This window comes from Paramisgurnus dabryanus, chromosome 13, assembly GCF_030506205.2.
Source record: "Paramisgurnus dabryanus chromosome 13, PD_genome_1.1, whole genome shotgun sequence".
Taxonomy (NCBI): Eukaryota; Metazoa; Chordata; class Actinopteri; order Cypriniformes; family Cobitidae; genus Paramisgurnus; species Paramisgurnus dabryanus.
This window is the reverse complement of record NC_133349.1, coordinates 1,571,217-1,590,851: the sequence shown is the minus strand read 5'-3', so window position 1 is coordinate 1,590,851 and position 19,635 is coordinate 1,571,217. Positions and strand designations below refer to the sequence as shown.

The 19,635-nt window shown below is 35.9% G+C and overlaps 1 protein-coding gene across 2 annotated transcripts in view; it reads left to right on the top strand.

The window, feature by feature from the left end:
* The window catches only part of myom3 (myomesin 3), a 51,685-nt gene that overhangs the window by 10,243 nt on the left and 21,807 nt on the right, over positions 1–19,635 (top strand). Inside the window, exons 4-13 of one of the 2 annotated variants that reach the window (XM_065299003.2) lie at positions 1,993–2,140; positions 6,453–6,610; positions 6,691–6,780; positions 8,810–8,898; positions 10,289–10,333; positions 11,791–11,931; positions 12,279–12,440; positions 15,829–15,970; positions 16,283–16,482; positions 18,170–18,238. In XM_065299003.2, the coding sequence (XP_065155075.1) occupies positions 1,993–2,140; positions 6,453–6,610; positions 6,691–6,780; positions 8,810–8,898; positions 10,289–10,333; positions 11,791–11,931; positions 12,279–12,440; positions 15,829–15,970; positions 16,283–16,482; positions 18,170–18,238 (1,244 nt within the window). The remainder of the gene's footprint in view (positions 1–1,992; positions 2,141–6,452; positions 6,611–6,690; positions 6,781–8,809; positions 8,899–10,288; positions 10,334–11,790; positions 11,932–12,278; positions 12,441–15,828; positions 15,971–16,282; positions 16,483–18,169; positions 18,239–19,635) is intronic. The other variant, XM_065299004.2, reaches the window with a different exon arrangement.

Below are 19,635 nucleotides of genomic sequence, written 5' to 3'. Positions count from 1 at the left end.
TGCTTGTTCCAACGAAAAGGCCCCCGACTTGTCTGCTTTACCTGGAAACTGATGGCAAATTGTGCAAAACATTGTTTAGTTTCTTTTGTGGTGTTTTACCCAAGTACATGTCTGCTTTCAAGATGTTTAATAGTTGGGTGATTCTCACGAAAACTTGGCTTTAAAAATGTCAAGCATGAAAATGTAAAAATTGCTTAAATTTACTTTTTTTCCAAACAGACATTGAAAAACAAAGTCTGGAGTAAATGGGAACATTAATTTACTTATCATTTAACACTTTTTGTAACATAATTTAAAAAATTAGTCCTAAAAAATCTCATTACCGCAACAGTCAGAAAACATCAACACTGACATATTTTCAAAATGACATGACAAACCTGAAAGAACATAATTTGGAGATTCTGCACATGCATTACAAATCAAAGTATTATGCTTCTATTAATTAAATTAACATTTAATAAGCATCTGTTGCGGTAATGATAATCAAAATGTCGTGTAAGCATTCTGACAAGACAATATTTCAAATTAACTGTAAAAAAATGATCTTACCTGGTAGCCATCTTGAAGTAACTGGTCCATGTGCTTGGTCACTCAAAATCAAACTTTATTACAATTCTGTATGTGTGCTTAAACTGTTCTCAAAAAAGTCAGTTTTCATCTGTGCCGCTACGCGTGGGTTACTGACCTGTTATATGTTTTTAATGTTATAGTCATATTTAAATAAAGGCTTTTTACCTTTTGATATATGAAGAGTGCCTTGGATTCCCCTTTTTTTCATGTTCTCAAAAAGTGTTGCGGAGGATGAGAACAGCAGGCATGGAAACATCATTTTCCTAATTTTTCTTCATTATTATTATACATGAATATTCAGTAAATATTTTTTCTGTCATCTAAAGTAGTCTAGCAAAACATACGTTTATTTTTTTTCTAAATATTTTTGTGTAAATTTGATTAAATTACAACATAACGCATGTTCAAACACAGCCGGACACATTGCGGTAATGAGAATTTCAGCAGAAAATGAAATAAAATTGACAAATCATAAATCCTTATGTTGAAATCACACATTGTGCAAGGTAGAACACAGGATTGTGTTTATTCTGATGCTTTTTAATAGGATTATATTACAGATTTTATAGCTAAAATCATTAGTGCCGTGGTGTTTCAATGGTTTCGTGAGAATCACCCAGTTATGTTTTGGTTTGGCCTGATAATTAAACACATGCAACAGTGTCCGCAGCAACAAATGAGGTAGGAGAAACCTCATGACATTGCTGAGAGGTTAACGTTTATGACTTAAAAATATGTCTTGATGAGAACATTGCATAAGAATACAGACAAACGACCACAGGCAGAAAATATATTTTAGTGACTGAGGGCGAATCACTGGCCCAATCGGGAGTCTCTCAATCTGGCCCCAGGCCATCGGGCAGTCCTTTATCTTAAGCCCTGGTTTAACCTAAGACTTCTCACTGTACTTCTAGTATAACTGAAAAGGCACATGGTTATGTAGCAGTAAATAAAACACTGAATGAAAACTCCTTATTATATATGCTACTGTCTGTATGAGGTTGTGCTATATTGATGAAGTCAGAAGAAAGAAATTTCAGTTCAGACCGAAGCCTGTCAGCTGCTGGGAACCAGGATCCGGTCAAACTGAATCCTCCATCAAAGTCAAACTCACTGTGTCAGATTGAGACTGAGCTGTCTGCATGCACGGCTGCGCATTTCAGACAAGCATGTGAAGAAAACATTGTTTTTCCCACCTCAATTCATCTCATGACCAGCGCTCCTGCTGACCTTCTGAAAGCAAGGTCATAGTTCTCACAAGATCAATTTTGAGCTTTGCTTTAACAAAAATATGAAATGGTTTTCAAGACAAAACGTTTTCTCATCTAAAATGTGTTTAACTTTTAACTGGAGTCTGCACTTCAGATGATTTACTTTGTGTCCTTGTATGTTACTAAGCCAAACTGTGATCTTTGACCTCAGGGAGGCTCTGAAGGAGACCAGCGTTGAGCTGAGGGAGAGAGATCAGTGGACTCGGTTCGGTAATGAGATGGAGAAACTGGAGATCGGAGTGATCAGGAACCAGCATATTATTCGTGAGCGGGTGGATCACATCGCTCTGCGCAAAGAGGTGAAATCAAACAAATAAACACAACAAATAGTCAAACAACTGTCAGGATGTGCAATTGTGCACTATTTATTTATATAGCTTTTTTACAAGTTTGCATTCAAAACAATGAAAATTTGTCCCCATAAATAGATTATAACTACCGGTAGTAGTGGGCCAATCCGATATTCGATATCGATATTAGTCTGATATTGCACTGTAAAAAAAATACTTTATTTTTGTTAAATCAACTCCGTCATTTCACCTTACTATCATTTATCTTGACTAGAGATTAGTTGTTACAACTACAGGTGAGTTGCTATAACTTATAAAATAAAGTTGACTTTTCTCAACTATATTTTATAAGTTGTGACAACTCATCTCTGTTGACATGACTTGTAAGTCTGAGTTGATGAAGTATTTTTTACAGTGTGGCGAAAATGGACGGATCGAATATTGTAGAAGGCGGGGAGTACAATCCCATCCGATACCAACACGGACCTGAACTATCATGACTCATGGCTACTTGCCATAAAGCGCGACTTGCTGAGCAACATGAATTTGCACAAAGTTGCACTTTAAAGAGTAACTAAACCCTAAACCAACTTTTTTTAGTTAATGATCTGTAAGAATGATGCTTTATTAGTGCTGTTGATTGATTTTAGTAAGTTTTTTGACATTTGGATATAAAGTGTTTCAATACTACAATATATGGTGTAAAAACGTCTGAGTGCTGCCCTCTTCAGGTTAAACGGTGGCTACTGCAGTTGAATTTTCCTATTGGATGTTGGGTCCAAGAAATGACTCGTGACGTAAGCAGGTTCAAGCTCACCACCCCCTTGTTACGATCTCACCACACACTTAGTTCGTCCCCTCTATCTCCGTTGGGATCTTCCCACTTTTCTTGCATTTTTCAAATATTGCAGTGGGTGGAGTCAGGCTCTGACCAGGGGTTTAGTTACTCTTTAAAGCTCCACTGTGTAAGATCTACTCCCATCTAGCGGTGAAAGTCTATATGACAAGCAACTAAATATTACTTTCTAGCCCTCCCCATTCGGAACGCGTTTTAACTCGTACGGTGGCCCGGCCGTGTCATGCCAAGGTTAACATGGCTTTCAGTAGCTACAAAGCAAAAGCAATGAGAAAAAATGAACAATTTGCAATGTCCTTTGCCTGTGATCCATCAAAGCACACAGATTTATGTTTAACATGAAAAAAGTCTGATTGTCATGATATGTCCGCTTAAAATCACATACAAAAAGCAACCATGACGGGTTTAAATGGACGCGAACTAATATTATGTCAAAGTACAATGCTTATGTTTTAAGTAAACGTTACATGTCCGTGTATATGTAAGAGCTTTCTCTCAGATTGGTGAAAAAAGATCGCTCAACTTTCACTTTATCAGAGTATTATGTCAGACATTATGTCAGAGTACAATGCTTATGTTTTAAGTAAACATGTTACATGTCCGTGTATATGTAAGAGCTCATTTTGGTGAAAAAAGATCGCGCAACATTCAGACGCTTGTAAAATGAAACGAAAGACGCGCAGATCAGACGCTTTTATCAATGAAAGGCTAAAAATAGCGCTGTCACCGTGTGTTTGTGCTAGAGGTCAGAAAAGATGAAAAACATTGATCTCAGTACCTCAGATTACATAAATGGGCGGAGAGACGGCGTGTGTCTGTTGAACACATTAAACCACATGCATGTTTACACTAACAAGCATTATGCATAATCATGCTAAAGTTAGCCAAGGAACTATACAACTTCAAGTTTACAACATGGACTGTATAGATGTAAACGAATATGCTGAATTACCTGTGGAGAATATAGAAAGTGCAACTTCAGTGTCCCTTGAGCCCATCTTGGAAAACTAACTCCAATAGTGACTTTGGTCTTGATGTTTTTCCTGTCACGTTGTCGTTTGAAATCCCCGTTTCGCATCCTTGGCGATTTGTTTTAATGTCCTCGAGAATATGTCTTCAACAGGCTTTCAAATCAAAGCATTAGATCGCAGGTTCATCACGGTGTGCGGTTGTTGTAAAATCCGAAGGATTCAAGCTACGCAGGTCACAGGCTGGATACGTCATCAAGCCTGGTTTATTTAAATTAACTGAGCATTACATTCGCAAGTCATACGCATATTACATCAATTTACAATTAACTAAGAATAATTGTCAGCTTTATAATTGTTAATATTCTGAAATAAGACTGTCTTGATGACGTATACCGCCTACACATGCAACCTCTGGAGGCTTCAGCTATCGGGCAGCGTGAGTGTAGAGTGAAAGCGCGAAAGGCGGAGCTTGAATTTCAGGAATGTCCCTCGTCAGCGAATGTATTTCAAAGATGGAGGCACAACATGGATTCAGCCAGAGAGCGCTTCGACGGTATGCATTTTATATAGCAGATTCTACACTTACGAGAATACTTTGATTAGTGGGTGGGAAGTAATTACACATGAATGAGCACATACTTTTGAAAGAAAACATGGGTTTTTGTTAAGAATTAACTCAATAAAGTACACAGTAGAGCTTTAAATTGAATTTTTGTGCTAACTAAAAATTTTGCTACTAGTCTGTTTGAAACATTTAAATAAAAATGAAGCAGTGTTATTGCACAATGTTTTATTGAGTCATTTGTTGCGCAGTAAAACGTTTGAGTTCTGTAGCTCTGTTAAAGCATGACACTTTTTGTAGGGCAAACAAATGTATTATTTGCAGCTTAAATGATTAAAAGAGGGATAGAGATTGGATCGGTATCGACAGATACTCAGGGTTGTGGTATTGACATCAGTATCAGACATGAAAAAGTGGTATCGGCCCAGCCCTAATTATAACCTAATAAAATTGTATAAATCAGACATTTAAACATATTAGACATGTCTTTCCATCTTGGAAATGGATCTTAAAAGAAAAAAAATTATATAAGATCAGACGATTTACATTACATAAAGAAATTCAAATTATACCATGAACAGCAGTGAAAACGTATAGAGAAATTGTGGCAGTTTTGCATTTGTTTGCAGTCATCCTGAGTCCAAATGCAAAACACCAGTATATAAAATGAGCCCAATATCTTTAGGATTTCAACATAATGCATGGGGCATAACAGTAGCTGCGTTTTCATTACAGTGCACACTGACATTGGAAATTGAAAATATGGCCAATGCAAACATGTCATTACGCAAAAACTCGTATATATTGCAAAAAACTTTTGGCTGCAATGGAGACAGTTTATTCGCATTTTCAGGTCATCTGATGTAAGTATAAGTCACATAATTATTATTTGAAGATGAAGCGGTATGAACTAAAACCTCCCAGAAACACCTCAATATGTGTCTGCTCACAAGTATAAAAGGCTTTTCTTTTGCCATTAATGTTTGAATAACACTCCTTCATCTCTATTGATTAAAAATAATCTACTATTACCACCAAGAAACACCTATACGTTTCCGCTTTTAAGTATAAGGGGCTTTCCTTGGCATTAATCTTTGGATAGTAATTCTCCTTACTTCACCTTGGTAGTAAACCTACCAACATCAGTCAACATGATGTACTTATAGACGGTTTCAACGGACGCACGTCTGGTCCGAACTTTACTTCCGGTTTCTGTTTTTTTAATGGTCTGACTAGTTGCTAAACTGAACTTTTGAACAAATACCTCGTCGAAAAAAAACAAATGTTTTGGTTTCCCATGTAATCTACATGTTGTTTATTTTGCTTGTTATATAAATAAACTATGTTTAAAGTACTTTGTTGTTATTATACTTAGCTGCGTTTACCGGAAGTTATGTGTTGACCATGAAAGCCGCTTGTTTATGTTGTTACTGCTGAAACCGTCTATAATGAGAGGAAAAACTATGTTTCAGTTGCATATCATTGATTAATATAAACGCCATCATTTTACAAGTCTTTTGTTGACATTTAGAAAATAACGCTAAAGTTTTGCGCAAATCTGCAATGGAAATGCAGATAGTCACAAAAACAATAGTTTGACTTAGTGTGTGAATGACTGATATGAGATATTTCATTAAACCCCTGTTTACCACCATTCATCTTTATACTGTTGGATCTCAACTGCATTTTCAGGCTGCTCATGTGTATTCATTTCTTTAACCACTATTGAACTTTACAAAAAAACATTTTAACCCAGAGTTTGAATGCGGATTTTTAAAACAACTTCATGCTATTTATTAATAACACAAATACTGTACACACAAACCATTTCATTTCATGAGACACGTGAATCATTCAGTGTTGTTTTCCAACTGTTATAAACGCTTTTTTTATTCTGCACAACAACAGAACAAGCGATGCGTTTATTCACAGGCACAGAGGAAAGCTTCAGTGAACATGAAGTTCATCGAGGATCTGAGCCTGAAGTCTCCTGACTTCTCCATCCCGCTGCGGCCGCACACCGTGTGGACGGGCATGGATGTCAATCTCTCCTGCAGCGTTCAGGGCTGCCCGACTCCCAGCGTCACATGGTGAGACTCTCCACAAGCCTTTTCTCTCTCAAAAGCCTTCACAAATGCCTTAATCTCCAAAACCTGTGACTCTATGACAGGTATAAAGATGGTGTACCTCTGGAAGGATCCCTGCCGTGGAACTACAAGCTCGTGCAGAAGTTTGGCCTGAACATCTTGGAGATCAGGAGGTGAGGTTTATGCAGACACTGTCTGATGTTGGACAGTTCGACTGTGGACGCTCTGATTCACTTTGCGGTTGATTTTGGCCCCTGACTTACACATAAAGAGATTGTGTGATTGACAATGTCCAACACAGTTTAGGGCAGGTTTGCCAGAAATAGTTGAGCCTGCAATCCACAAATTCACAACAGTAGAGCCAAAACAATCAATCAAATAATGGCAAAGCTGTACAGAATACAAAGAAATACTGACTGTAAAAACCAGAGCTTGAGATCTGTCTGGAACTTTAAACAAAAATAATTTTTCTGAAAAAAATTTAAGATTTTTTGCTACCGACTGAGAATAATAGTTGAGCATTGTAGTAGTTTTGTATCAAACACAGTGTTATTTCTGTGGCCAGATGTTATTGGTGATGTTCTGCTAGATTTGTGTTGACATTTATCAGTGAATGAACTGTGAGCTTCAAAACTGAAGAATCAAACCTGTGCTTATGAAATCAACTGTATTACTTTTTTATAATTTTGTTATGTAACTTTTATGCTTTGATTATATACCAGAAAATGGTAAATTTTTTTGGGACATTTTTGACTTTTTATTGATAGTAAACATGGGGAGATAGTCATAGTCATCATTTCACCGTCTAGGTTAACTAAAGACCGCGTTCAAATTGAAGGGGGTCTGGGGTGGTCCCGTCCCTCCTATAAGCATTGAGGTTTTTATTAAAATTAAAATACTACATGATTTTAAAATATTCGTGCTGCGCTGCCACAAATCAATACAGTCCATTATTTGTCCCAATTTCGCAGTAATGTAATCCAAAATATTAGATATTAGATTTAGGATTGAGTTAGGGAGCTTTAAAAAATCTTCTCAAACTATTATTTCACACTAATTTGAGGGGTAAAATGGCACAAAAAAATATCTGGCCAAAAATATGTTTTAAATATATGCAGAAAGTAAAGCTTAATTAAATATATTTCCTAATTTGACAATATATTTACTTCTAACATTCATATATCAACAAAATTATTTCAGGGCAACAAATACATTTCTAAATTTGCAACCATATGGAAAAAAATATTTTTCCTGGCCAAAATATAGAAGCTTACAAAGTATTTTTTACAGTTGAATATATAATTTTAACCTTTTAAAACCTTTTATGTTTACGTTGTTTGTAACTTCAACAAAGTTTTTCTTCCAGTGTGATGTGAATATAAAAGTTTATAAAATATATTTATTTTCAAAATATAAAAAAATGGCAGAAAATAAATTTTTGTAAACATATTTCTAAATATATTTTAACAATTATATATTTTTTGTATATTTTGAAATATACTTAAAATTATATTTTTATTTATTTATTGCTGTATAGGTAGGGCTTGATTTAAGTGTAATCGGGGTTTGTTTGATTCAAACGTTGATCTAGGACCAACAAAATTTTTTGATCTTGGATCACATCTTACTTTGTGAAATCACGGCTACCCTATAATGACAGGGGCTTGGCCAGGGGGGCATTTTAGGGGACCACCATAATCTTTTACATAATTTGAACATTGCCCGCGACATAACCCATTTCTAGTCAAAATAAACTTGAATATGGTTACTGTACATGTCGTTTTTGTCAAAATAACTTGTGAGATGTCTAATATCCCGTCATGTAAGCAAAGTCAACCCTGATTACAAAGTGTTTGCTTTAAATTATTTATGATTAGACGTCTATTACATTTTCACTGACGGACCAAATTTGACCTCGTTTTAGCCTAGACTTCTGGGCTATGTCTGGACAGCTATTAGACATCTTTTAAACACAAAATTGCTTACTGGGCTGGAAATAAAGGGATGGGGTTCAAACCAGCACCGTCCGTATAAGCATCACAGTTAAGTTTCATACCAAACCATAAGTAATTTTAACACTTAAGAGTTTTTACTCTCTTAACAAAATAAAATATTCATTTATTCATTTATTATTAAGTCATTCTTGATGAAAATCTAAAAAAACAACATCTCAAACATAAGAATCATTTTGTTTTATTTCAGATGTTGTCTTGATGATGCTGGTGAATACAAAGTTGTTGTGAAAAGTTCTCTGGGAGAAGCCACATCATGTGCCACGCTTACAGTCAATTGTGAGTCTTTCATCTGTCCGTCTTCCTCGTGTGTCTAAAGAATCGATCGATGAACATAAGTATGGTTTGTGCATCGTGCTTTATTCACAGGGGGAAAATTCAACTTATCAGTGTTTTTATGAAGATCTGTTTAAGATTCTACCAATGAGTTTACTAAGCTTTACTGAAGTTACTAAAGCAGGGAGATAACAGTTTCTAGTCTTGTCTCTGAATGAACACTAGTTTGACCTATTTGTATTTTTTTTAAGGTGATGTGCTATAAACTCCTGTTTAGCTCAGTGGTAGAGCATTACATTAGCAGATAAAAGGTCACGAAATACAAACCCAAGAAACACACATACTGACCAAAATATATGACTTATAATGCACTGTAAGTCGCTTTGGATAAAAGCATCTGCCAAATGCATAAATTTAAATGTAACAAATGCTGAGCCCATACCATGCAAACGGATGCCAGCAAGAGAATGAGAAAGCATACAAATAGCATAAAATAAGGTAAATATTAATAAATGAAGGACAATTTTGGGCCATTTCAGTATGTTTTTTAATCACGTTTTGATTTTGGCATTATAAAACAATACAAAGAGACAATAACAAAAAAAAGACAATTGTTTAGGTACATAATTTCCTCCAGATCCTTCCCCCATTTTTATACTATGTGGTACATGTTTTGTAAGACAGCAGGTGTAATAATAATTAAGGTAATAAAAATATCAAACCTTTAAGCTATTGCTGTTTAATAAATGTTTAGGAAAAGGTTCCCAGATGGCCTTAAAGCCAGCGATGTTATCAGAGTAGTGTATCTAATTTTCACTAGATGTAGCGTGGCAGAAAGTTGGGAAAGCCAAGATTTAAAAGAGGTTTTGATATCTTTTTCCACAGGCAAATAATTATTTTTAGCGACTATCATACCATAGCCAATTGAATGGTAATGTGATGGATTAAGCCATGGAAAAAGTCAAACCAGCCAAAAACAGCAATTGCTGGGTCAGGGTATAAGTCGCAGGAATATACAAGTTTGTTTTAAACATTTTTGTTGCAAAGGTTCAAAGATAAAATTGTTAGTGCTGAATATCAATAGATGACTGGTAACACTGTTCCTAAAGCAGTTCTCCATAGGGTTCAAAACATTTGAAAATGTTGACACGCATCCTGTGAAAAAGCCTAGAGCTGCAATCTCATTAAAAGCAGATTAAAATCACATCAGAGAATAAGACTTTATTAGTCGAGTTATTATTCTCCCTGCGTGTAAGATATATTTCACAGCATCATTTTGCCCAAAGCCTGCTGGAATCTGATTGGCTGCGGTTTATTTACACATACATGATGTGGTTTTGTATTAACACTGAACTCATCTTCAATGTTTACTCTTTCTTTATTTTTGTGGCAGCACATGAAGGGGCCGAGGCCAAACTGCAGCGCTCCTTGACTACAGGTAAGTGTTTTAATCCAAAACAAGTCACCTTTGAAGTGTTTGTCAGTTTAGGAATGGATGCTTTAAAGGATCCACAACACAGGAACAATGATGTATTGGAATTAAACAAATAAAATTATTTTATTATGTGTGTTAACCTATTTTTTACCTAAATTCAGTATTTTAATTCTTATGCAAGCTCAAAAAGACAGACATGATCTTTAAATTGTCTCTTTAAGTGTTGCACATGGTGAATAATAACAGCATACATGTTTAATGACAGACAGTCTGTACTTTTAAAAAGAAAAACAAGAGCATGTGGTCAGATGAAAGAAATCTGTGTTTTATGTGGTTTAGCTGGTGAGATTCAAACAGGTCTCTGAATACCTGAAGGGTTATAGATCTTAACATAAACCCTCCTTTTCTATCGGTAGCACATTTCTCTTGAGAGGTCATTAGCAGTGAAATAAATGTGCTTAGAGTCGATCTAATTATCTGTAAACATTTAATAGCCTCTAATTCAAGATTAATCCTTATTGAACACCAAACACCATCACTTTTGCAGAGGAAACCTAAGTTTTGATATGTTTAAACACATATGATCTTTTTGTGTTTAATCAAATCTTAATACAGAAAAAATCACCTTTAAGGTTTTCCAAATAAAGTCCTTAGCAACACATATCACTACTGATAGATACAGTTTTGATATATTTACGGTAAGAAATTTACAAAATATCTTTACTTAATATCCTAATGATTTTTGGCATTACATGACCTACACAATGTATTTTTGACTTATGACTGGTTTTGTGATCCAGGGTCACAAATCTAAATTCTCATTGCAGTCCTTCGGGTTATTTGAGAGCATAACAAGGTCAATTTTCCCAGCTGCTGGAATTCTGCTTATGAATCACTGGCAATCTTCTCGATTCCCTGCTCCATCAGTCAATAAAAGCTGAACAAATAGATATTCAGGAATCGTGTCTTCTCAGAGATGTCCGCACCGACCCTCTGTGATGCCCGCGACATTTGTCTTGTTACGCTAATATTTGTCTTCGTCCTTGAGATTGTTTCTGGTGCTTTTGCCGGGGATAAAAACTCACTGGAGAATGAAACCAATTTTTTTCATTACACATCAGTGATTTCAACCACGCCTGTACAACATATTCCTTAATTGAGTTTTCACTTACGTTCATTTCCACCACCCGCCATCAAACATGATGGAGAACAAGAACGACTCCCTGTCACTCCATTAATGTAATTAAAAGTGACTGAATTATAAAACTTTAATGACTTTTGTTGGAAACTGTGTCAGCTCAAGTCTTTATATTGTTAATGGTATATCTCACTTTATATAATTCACATTTTACAAGAGCCAAATCAGATGTCACATTAAAACCAAGGTTGTTCTGGGTGTATTTTCTCTTAGATATGTTTAGAAATTTCGCTAACTTTTGCTCGCTCTTTTCTTCTGGAAGTTGTAGCTCCAGAGCCAGAAGCTCAGTTGGGCTCCGTCTTTCCTCCAACATTCGTGAAAGAGGGTGAAGATCTCCATCTGCAGTGCAGTTTTACTTCAATGTTGCTGATGTTCCAGCAGGATGTGATGTGGTTCAGAGATGGTAAGGATGAAATATATTTTACAAAGTTTGTCATTTATTTGCCAATCCTGATGTCACACAACACACAGTGGCATTTACTGTACAGGATAAGAAAATGTCTAAATGTTGTTGCAATACAATAAACAATCTAAAAGCTTTTCTGTTGGGTATTTTTAAGTAAAAAGGAAAAAACACAGCTTTTGAGTTAAAGTTAACATGGTTGGCTGATTAGGGTTAGGTTAAATAAAATGAATAAAAATTATGAGATGCATTTATTTTAAAAAGCCATAGTAATATTTTAGTATTCCATGTAGCCATCATGTCAAGCTGTGAGGAATGAATGATAAATAACATAACTGTTTGATCAGGTAAAGCACTGCAGCGTTGCAGTCGGGTTGAGATTCAGACGGACCTGCGATCCTCGAGTCTCACCCTGAAATGGGTTCAGAAAGAGCATGAGGGACTTTACAGCATTCGTCTTCGCACATGGGATGGATCCGTCGAGCACAGTGCATTTGTCTATGTCAAAGGTCAGATCTCACACAGATCTCATTCATTCCTGTAAAACTGTATTTGTTATATCTCCTAATCTCTTTATAAATACTTTTTTATTCAGGACAGTTTGTTTTGGTGTTGACTATGCTTTTTAATTGTTATGATCATTATTTGTCATCAGAGTAGCTCACAAAAAAATAAAATTTTCTCCAATGTGAGATTTTAAATCTGATTTTGATTTTATATTTATTTTAAATTTGCTACTATGCTTTATTTATTGTGTCTTAAAATATACTAAATTTCACCTCAAAATGTTTTTAATGGATGGTGTTTTATAGTAAATTTTTCCCACAGAATTTCTGCCGATTCTCTTAATTTTGTGTTAAATTAGCATCGGTGTTGATACTGATTTGTGATTAAAACATTTACAGAGTTATTATTGACCCATCGCCCCTGATTTTAAGCAATTACTATCATTTATCAAAAAACTGTGATTTTTTCAGAGTAAATTTCTCTGTCAGCATGTCCCTTAAAGCTCCACTGTGTAGGATCTACTCCCATCTAGCGGTGAAAGTCTATATGACAAGTAACTGAATATTACTTTCTAGCCCCCCCCCATTCGGAACGCGTTTTAACTCGTACGGTGGCCCAGCCGTGTCATGCCAAGGTTAACATGGCTTCCAGTAGCTACAAAGCAAAAGCAATGAGAAAAAAATGAACAATTAGCAATGTCCTTTGCCTGTGATCCATCAAAGCACACAGATTTATGTTTAACATGAAAAAAGTCTGATTGTCATGATATGTCCGCTTAAAATCACATACAAAAAGCAACCATGACGGGTTTAAATGGACGCGAACTAATATTATGTCAAAGTACAATGCTTATGTTTTAAGTAAACGTTACAAGTCCGTGTATATGTAAGAGCTTTCTCTCATATTGGTGAAAAAAGATCGCGCAACTTTCACACGCTTGTAAAATGAAACGAAAGACGCCCAGATCAGACGCTTTTATCAGAGTATTATGTCAGACATTATGTCAGAGTACAATGCTTATGTTTTAAGTAAACGTTACATGTCCGTGTATATGTAAGAGCTTTCTCTCATATTGGTGAAAAAAGATCGCGCAACTTTCACAAGCTTGTAAAATGAAACGAAAGACGCGCAGATCAGACGCTTTTATCAATGAAAGGCTAAAAATAGCGCTGTCACCGTGTGTTTGTGCTAGAGGTCAGAAAAGATGAAAAACATTTATCTCAGTACCTCAGATTACATAAATGGGCGGAGAGACGGCGTGTGTCTGTTCGGACACATTAAACCACATGCATGTTTACACTAACAAGTGTTATGCATAATCATGCTAAAGTTAGCCAAGGAACTATAAAACTTCAAGTTTACAACATGGACTGTATAGATGTAAACGAATATGCTGAATTACCTGTGGAGAATATAGAAAGTAAACTTCAGTGTCCCTTGAGCCCCATCTTGGAAAACTAACTCCAATAGTGACTTTGGTCTTGATGTTTTTCCTGTCACGTTGTCGTTTAAAATCCCCGTTTCGCATCCTTGGCGATTTGTTTTAATGTCCTCGAGAATATGTCTTCAACAGGCTTTCAAATCAAAGCATTAGATCGCAGGTTCATCACGGTGTGCGGTTGTTGTAAAATCCGAAGGATTCAGCTACGCAGGTCACAAGCTAGATACGTCATCAAGCCTGGTTTATTTAAATCAACTGAGCATTACATTCGCAAGTCATACGCATATTACATCAATTTACAATTAACTAAGAATAATTGTCAGCTTTATAATTGTTAATATTCTGAAATAAGACTGTCTTGATGACGTATACCGCCTACACATGCAACCTACGGAGGCTTCAGCTATCGGCCACCTGAGTGTAGAGTGAAAGCGCGAAAGGCGGAGCTTGAATTTCAGGAATGTCCCTCGTCGGCGAATGTATTTCAAAGATGGAGGCACAACATGGATTCAGCCAGAGAGCGCTTCGACGGTATGCATTTTAAATAGCAGATTCTACACTTACGAGAATACTTTGATTAGTGGGTGGGAAGTAATTACACATGAATGAGCACATACTTTTGAAAGAAAACATGGGTTTTTGTTAAGAATTAACTCAATAAAGTACACAGTAGAGCTTTAAAAATATATATTTTAAATATATTTCAGAATATAAAAAATATATATTTTTCACCAATATACAATTTACATTTTTTGTATATTTTGAAAAATATTTTAAAAGTAAACATATTGTAAAGCATTTGTATATCCATTGCAATGTAAGAAAAACTTTTGAAAAGATTAAAATAAAATATATGTTCAAATACAAAAATATAATTTAATATTTTATACATACTTATACATTTTCTACTTATACTTTTTATACAAACTTTAAATTTGGGCCAGGATAAAAATATATTTTTGCCGTATAGGTTGTAAAATTAGGAATGTATTTATGCATTTATGTAGGTATAGATGAATAATAAGAGTTGTGTAGATGGTAATGACATATTATGAGCCTCAAACACAATTGTTTCCTCCTTCTTATTTAAACCTTGTGCATACAAAAGACAGCTGGAAAACAAACCAATCACAACATAACACCAACTGTGACGTTACAGTCGAGATGTACGCCCCAACATTAAATTAAGTACAATGTTGTTACAATGCTAAAAACAAAGTTGTGACTGCTGAGTTAGCGCTAGTTAATGCTATATGCTAGTGTTTAGCCTGAAGTTCTACTATTGACATTACAGTTACATTTTGCAGGTCCATACTGAAAAAAAAAACACAAACTTACCACTCAGAAACGTCCATTTACAATCTCCAAACAATTGATTATACCTCAAAATCTGATACAGACTCAAACATACGATCTGTTTACACACACAGAGAGCTACTGAAGGAGAAACAGCCAATCAGAGCAGAGCACAACCTTATTATTCATGACTCTTTCAAATAAGGTAATAACAGACCATTTCATTTTAAGGGTTGTAAATGGACATGTAAAACTGTCTCTGGATCATTTTTGCACTTAATAAAGCCACAAACCTTCTGTGTAGATATCAGGGAACAATTTAACAGATTATTACAATGCAATCTTTGCATTACAAATCTGCCAGGTCTAAGAATAAATGCTCATAAATCTGTTCTAAGTAAACATATAAAAATGTGAGATTCCCCTGCAGCCGTGAGGTTACTGTTTGTGAAGTTAATGTATTTATAATGCATAGGAGCATTTCATTGCTCAGAGGTATCTGTTGAATAACGAATTTCATTGTATTTCAATGCAGACTTGTCAAACAAGAACCAATCACAGCTTTAGACTTACAGAAACATCTCTATTCATTGTTCTAGGAGGAACATTTCAGATATTAATGAGTTTCTTTCTTCCTCTCCATCTCTGTTTAGATGCATCAGCCGTTGTAGTTGGTGCTCCAGGTTCTCCTCTGCAGGTGAAATGTTCAGATGTAAACAGAGATTATGTCTTCCTCTCATGGATGCCACCCAGTGCGGACGGACCTTCACCCGTTCAGGGTTATTTTATAGAGAGGTGATCATCCAGTCACACTATTCATTTATCAAGTATGAAGGTTTAAGGGATAAACTTAAAATTAAAGATATCACTATGGTTTCTAACCCTCCTGTCGCCTAGCAACATGCTAGTAATCTTTTTCCCATTTGGGTTTCATTGGTGTGTGTTGTGTTTGAGATCATGAGTGAAAATGCTTCTTACATTTCTCTGTTCAAAATGAATGTAAAGTTGAGAATGTCTTCGTATTGTCCCACTTTTGCTCATGATAATAAAAATGACCTTTCAGGTATTTTCTAAATGCCTCACGTTTCTTTCCTCTTTCTCGAGCAGGTGTGAAATAGCCGTTGGGAAGTGGGAGCGTTGTAATGATGTCGTGCAGATGGTGTGTCAGTATCCTGTGATGGGTTTGAAGGAAAACACAATGTACCAGTTCAGAGTTTGTGCAGTCAATCAGGCAGGAGTGGGTCGTGCATCTAAACCCACTGAACCCATCTTGACCTCTGACCCACTGGAGCCCAGCAGGACTATGGGTAAGAATATCAGTCTGAATTCTGGACGTTTCTTGTGGAAGACACTCAAACATTATACATAAATTATTAAAGCAATATCACTCTTGTAGTTGTGCACTTTCAAAAGGTACAAATGCGCTTCCCATATCACGTCATGCGCAAAGCCCCACGCGAGTACGTGTCTGATAACGTCTTTGCATTGACTTTGTATGTAATCTACTCGCGCAAATCATTGAACTCGCGTCTGGTGTGAACCCACAGTCAGGGGCGATTCACATTTCTTTTGCGTCCTCAAGTTCGTTTATTTCAAATGTAGGAGGAATGCGCACTCATAATGGAAGTGACGCGGTTGCGACAAGCATGCGGTGCAACGCGTTCGTTTTTTTTCCAGGCGCGTCCGCACTGCATGGAGTTGAAAACATCTCAACTTTTCAGAATGCCGCAAGCACACCGCAACATCTGTTGTTAAGTTCTGTTGATTAAATTCTCCTCTAGGTGGCGCTCTTACCCAACTTGTTTATCACTGAAGCATCCACTGATTCAAAAACAGTAAAAACTCTGTATAACTCTGAATCTGATCTCTAACAAAAGTAATTTACAAAAATGCTATTATTTCAGCTTTTTGCTGAGACTTTTGTTTGTTTGTTTGCTTGCTTGAAAGCATGCACTGTAAAAAAAATCCGTAGAAATTACTGTATTACTGGCAGATGTTTGGCAGCAACTTACTGTAAATTTAAATTGATTGTTATTTACTGGCAAGGGTTTGTTTAAAGTTAAATAAATATTAAATATTAACAAGTCTTTATCTTTACAGAATAAAACTGTATCATGCAAAGCATTCTGGAAACCAGAAATCATCATCAACCTTTTCTGTTTTTTGCTTCAAATTTTGTTTCCCAGAATGCTTTGCTTGATGCTGTTATTTTAGTTTTATTCTGTAAAGATAAAGACTTCTTAATGTTTAATGTTCATTTAACTTTGAACAAAATGTTGCCAGTAAATAACATCAATTTAAATTTACAGTAAGTTGCTGCCAAACATCTGCCAGTAATACAGTAATTTCTACGGATTTTTTTACAGTGTAGGGTCTGTTCTTTTTTTTATGTATTGTATGTTTATATATTTATCGAAGAAAAGTTTCTGGAAGGCATTAAACTTTTGTGAAAATTGTAAGAAAATGTTGCCACTGGCTGGCAAACTTTTTTAAAACGCTGACCGGGAAAGAGTTAATATTGAGTGAGTAAGATCATGTCAAAGATTGAAATCAGGGTGAAATCAATGAGTAAAAATCAAACGTTGATGCTTCTCGTCTCGTCATTAGATTATAAGACTTATTTCACAGACCGGGTCAGAGATTTGAAATAATCTGCATACACAAATACAAAATAATTTTACTACAGTAAGGTTAAAGTTGTGTATAAATATTCATGAAATCCAAAATAAAATGCACACTTGTTAAACACCAGTCTTTCAAAGGGAATGCATTTATTGTGGGGCTCTTTGACGTTTCTTTCCTTAGAGGATTTTTTTATTGTAGATTTCATTTTTATTAGCACATAATGTGAAATATAAACATACCCCAATGCCATAATCCCCGTGAGCTCTTTTATTAAAAGTCCTTTTTCTCTTAAAGTGTAAACTCGCTGTATGATATTGCTGACATCCATCTTTATCCTCCGGTCTCTTTCTTTCTCTTTTTCTCTCCCAGTGGTGAAGGTGGACCGAGGCAGAGAGATTGTGATCACTAAAGATCAGCTGGAGGGTGAGAACATCTCTGGTGACTTAAGACCATCAGACAGATAACACCAAAGATTTATAGCAGTTTGTTTGATCAGGACACGGTGGAAAGCTGAATCTGACTAAAACTGTCCAGAACACCCACAAATAATTTATTGCAAAGAATGTCCTTGTGTCTTTTTGGAGAGGGGGTTGAGGTGTTCCTGACAGGTTTGTTTCGATTCATTCACCTTCTGCTGTCTCTTTCATAAATTAACCTCAGTTTGGCTTTATTATGATGAATGTTGTGTTTGAGAGCTCAGATCTGATATAAAGTAACGCCTGTGTGCATGCACAGGTGGTCTGAGCTCGCTCATATGGCAAAACCCATAAATGCTGAGGGAGTTGTATTAGCACTCACATGAAAATGATGATGATACGTCTCTAAAGCTTAAAGATTTAAATGATGGACCCTGCGCTGCTCACTGCCATGGCAACACAAGGGACCGATGGGCCATTATGAAAAGCCGTTATAAACGAGTGCACGAGTGATTTTTCTGAACAACACTTTCATTGCTCTGTGTGTGGGTCTGTGTGTTTTGCAGGCATGAATGCACAAAATGTTTTTTGCTGAACAGCTATAGATTTCCCAATGGAAACCAAGAAAATCTATAAAGTAGTTAAACTACTGCTCGCTCCGCTCACCTGTGTACATTCTCATTTCATGGGGTGGTCACGCTCGACATGGGCTCTGTTTCAAACCTTGTCGTCTGCTTTCATCCAAGACAGCATCCCATCTGCGGTGGAAGTTACGGATGAAACGTTTTTGATTACTAAAGCTCACTGTAGCATTTCTGCCGCATTTAAAAAAAATCTTTTGTGTTTATACAAGTTTAGATATATTTTCGACCCTTCTAAAGTTTTTGAAGGTGATTTTAGTTGTGTATTTTCTAAGTAAGTAAAGTTGATTTATGTAGCACATTTATCACAGCGCTGCTGACCAAAGTGCTGAACAAAATCCAGAATATAAAACAAATAATACAACATATAAATAAAACCAATTAAAAATGCCTGGGGGTACAAGTAGGTTCATTCATAAAGAAATCCACTTCTTTGAACAACAAGACATAGTTAATTGTTACAAACTCACTAAAGATTCAACTAGAAACACTGCAAATCATGAAAGTCAGAATTCATAGAGTAAAAAGAAGAAACAGAAGCAAACTTTATGGCGAGCTGTGATGCATGTGGCTGCCACATTCGGGTTGTATTCAGTTTCAAGTACGGTCATTTCACATTTATCTTTATATTCATATATAAATTAAAAAAGAAGTGGCCCCAAAATAGATCCCTGAGGCACTCCACAAGTAATATGAGCAACAGATGAAGGGAACTTACCAAATTTAACAGAAAAAGACCTGTCTCTAAGAATTGAACCATTGCAAGCCAGTACCCCCG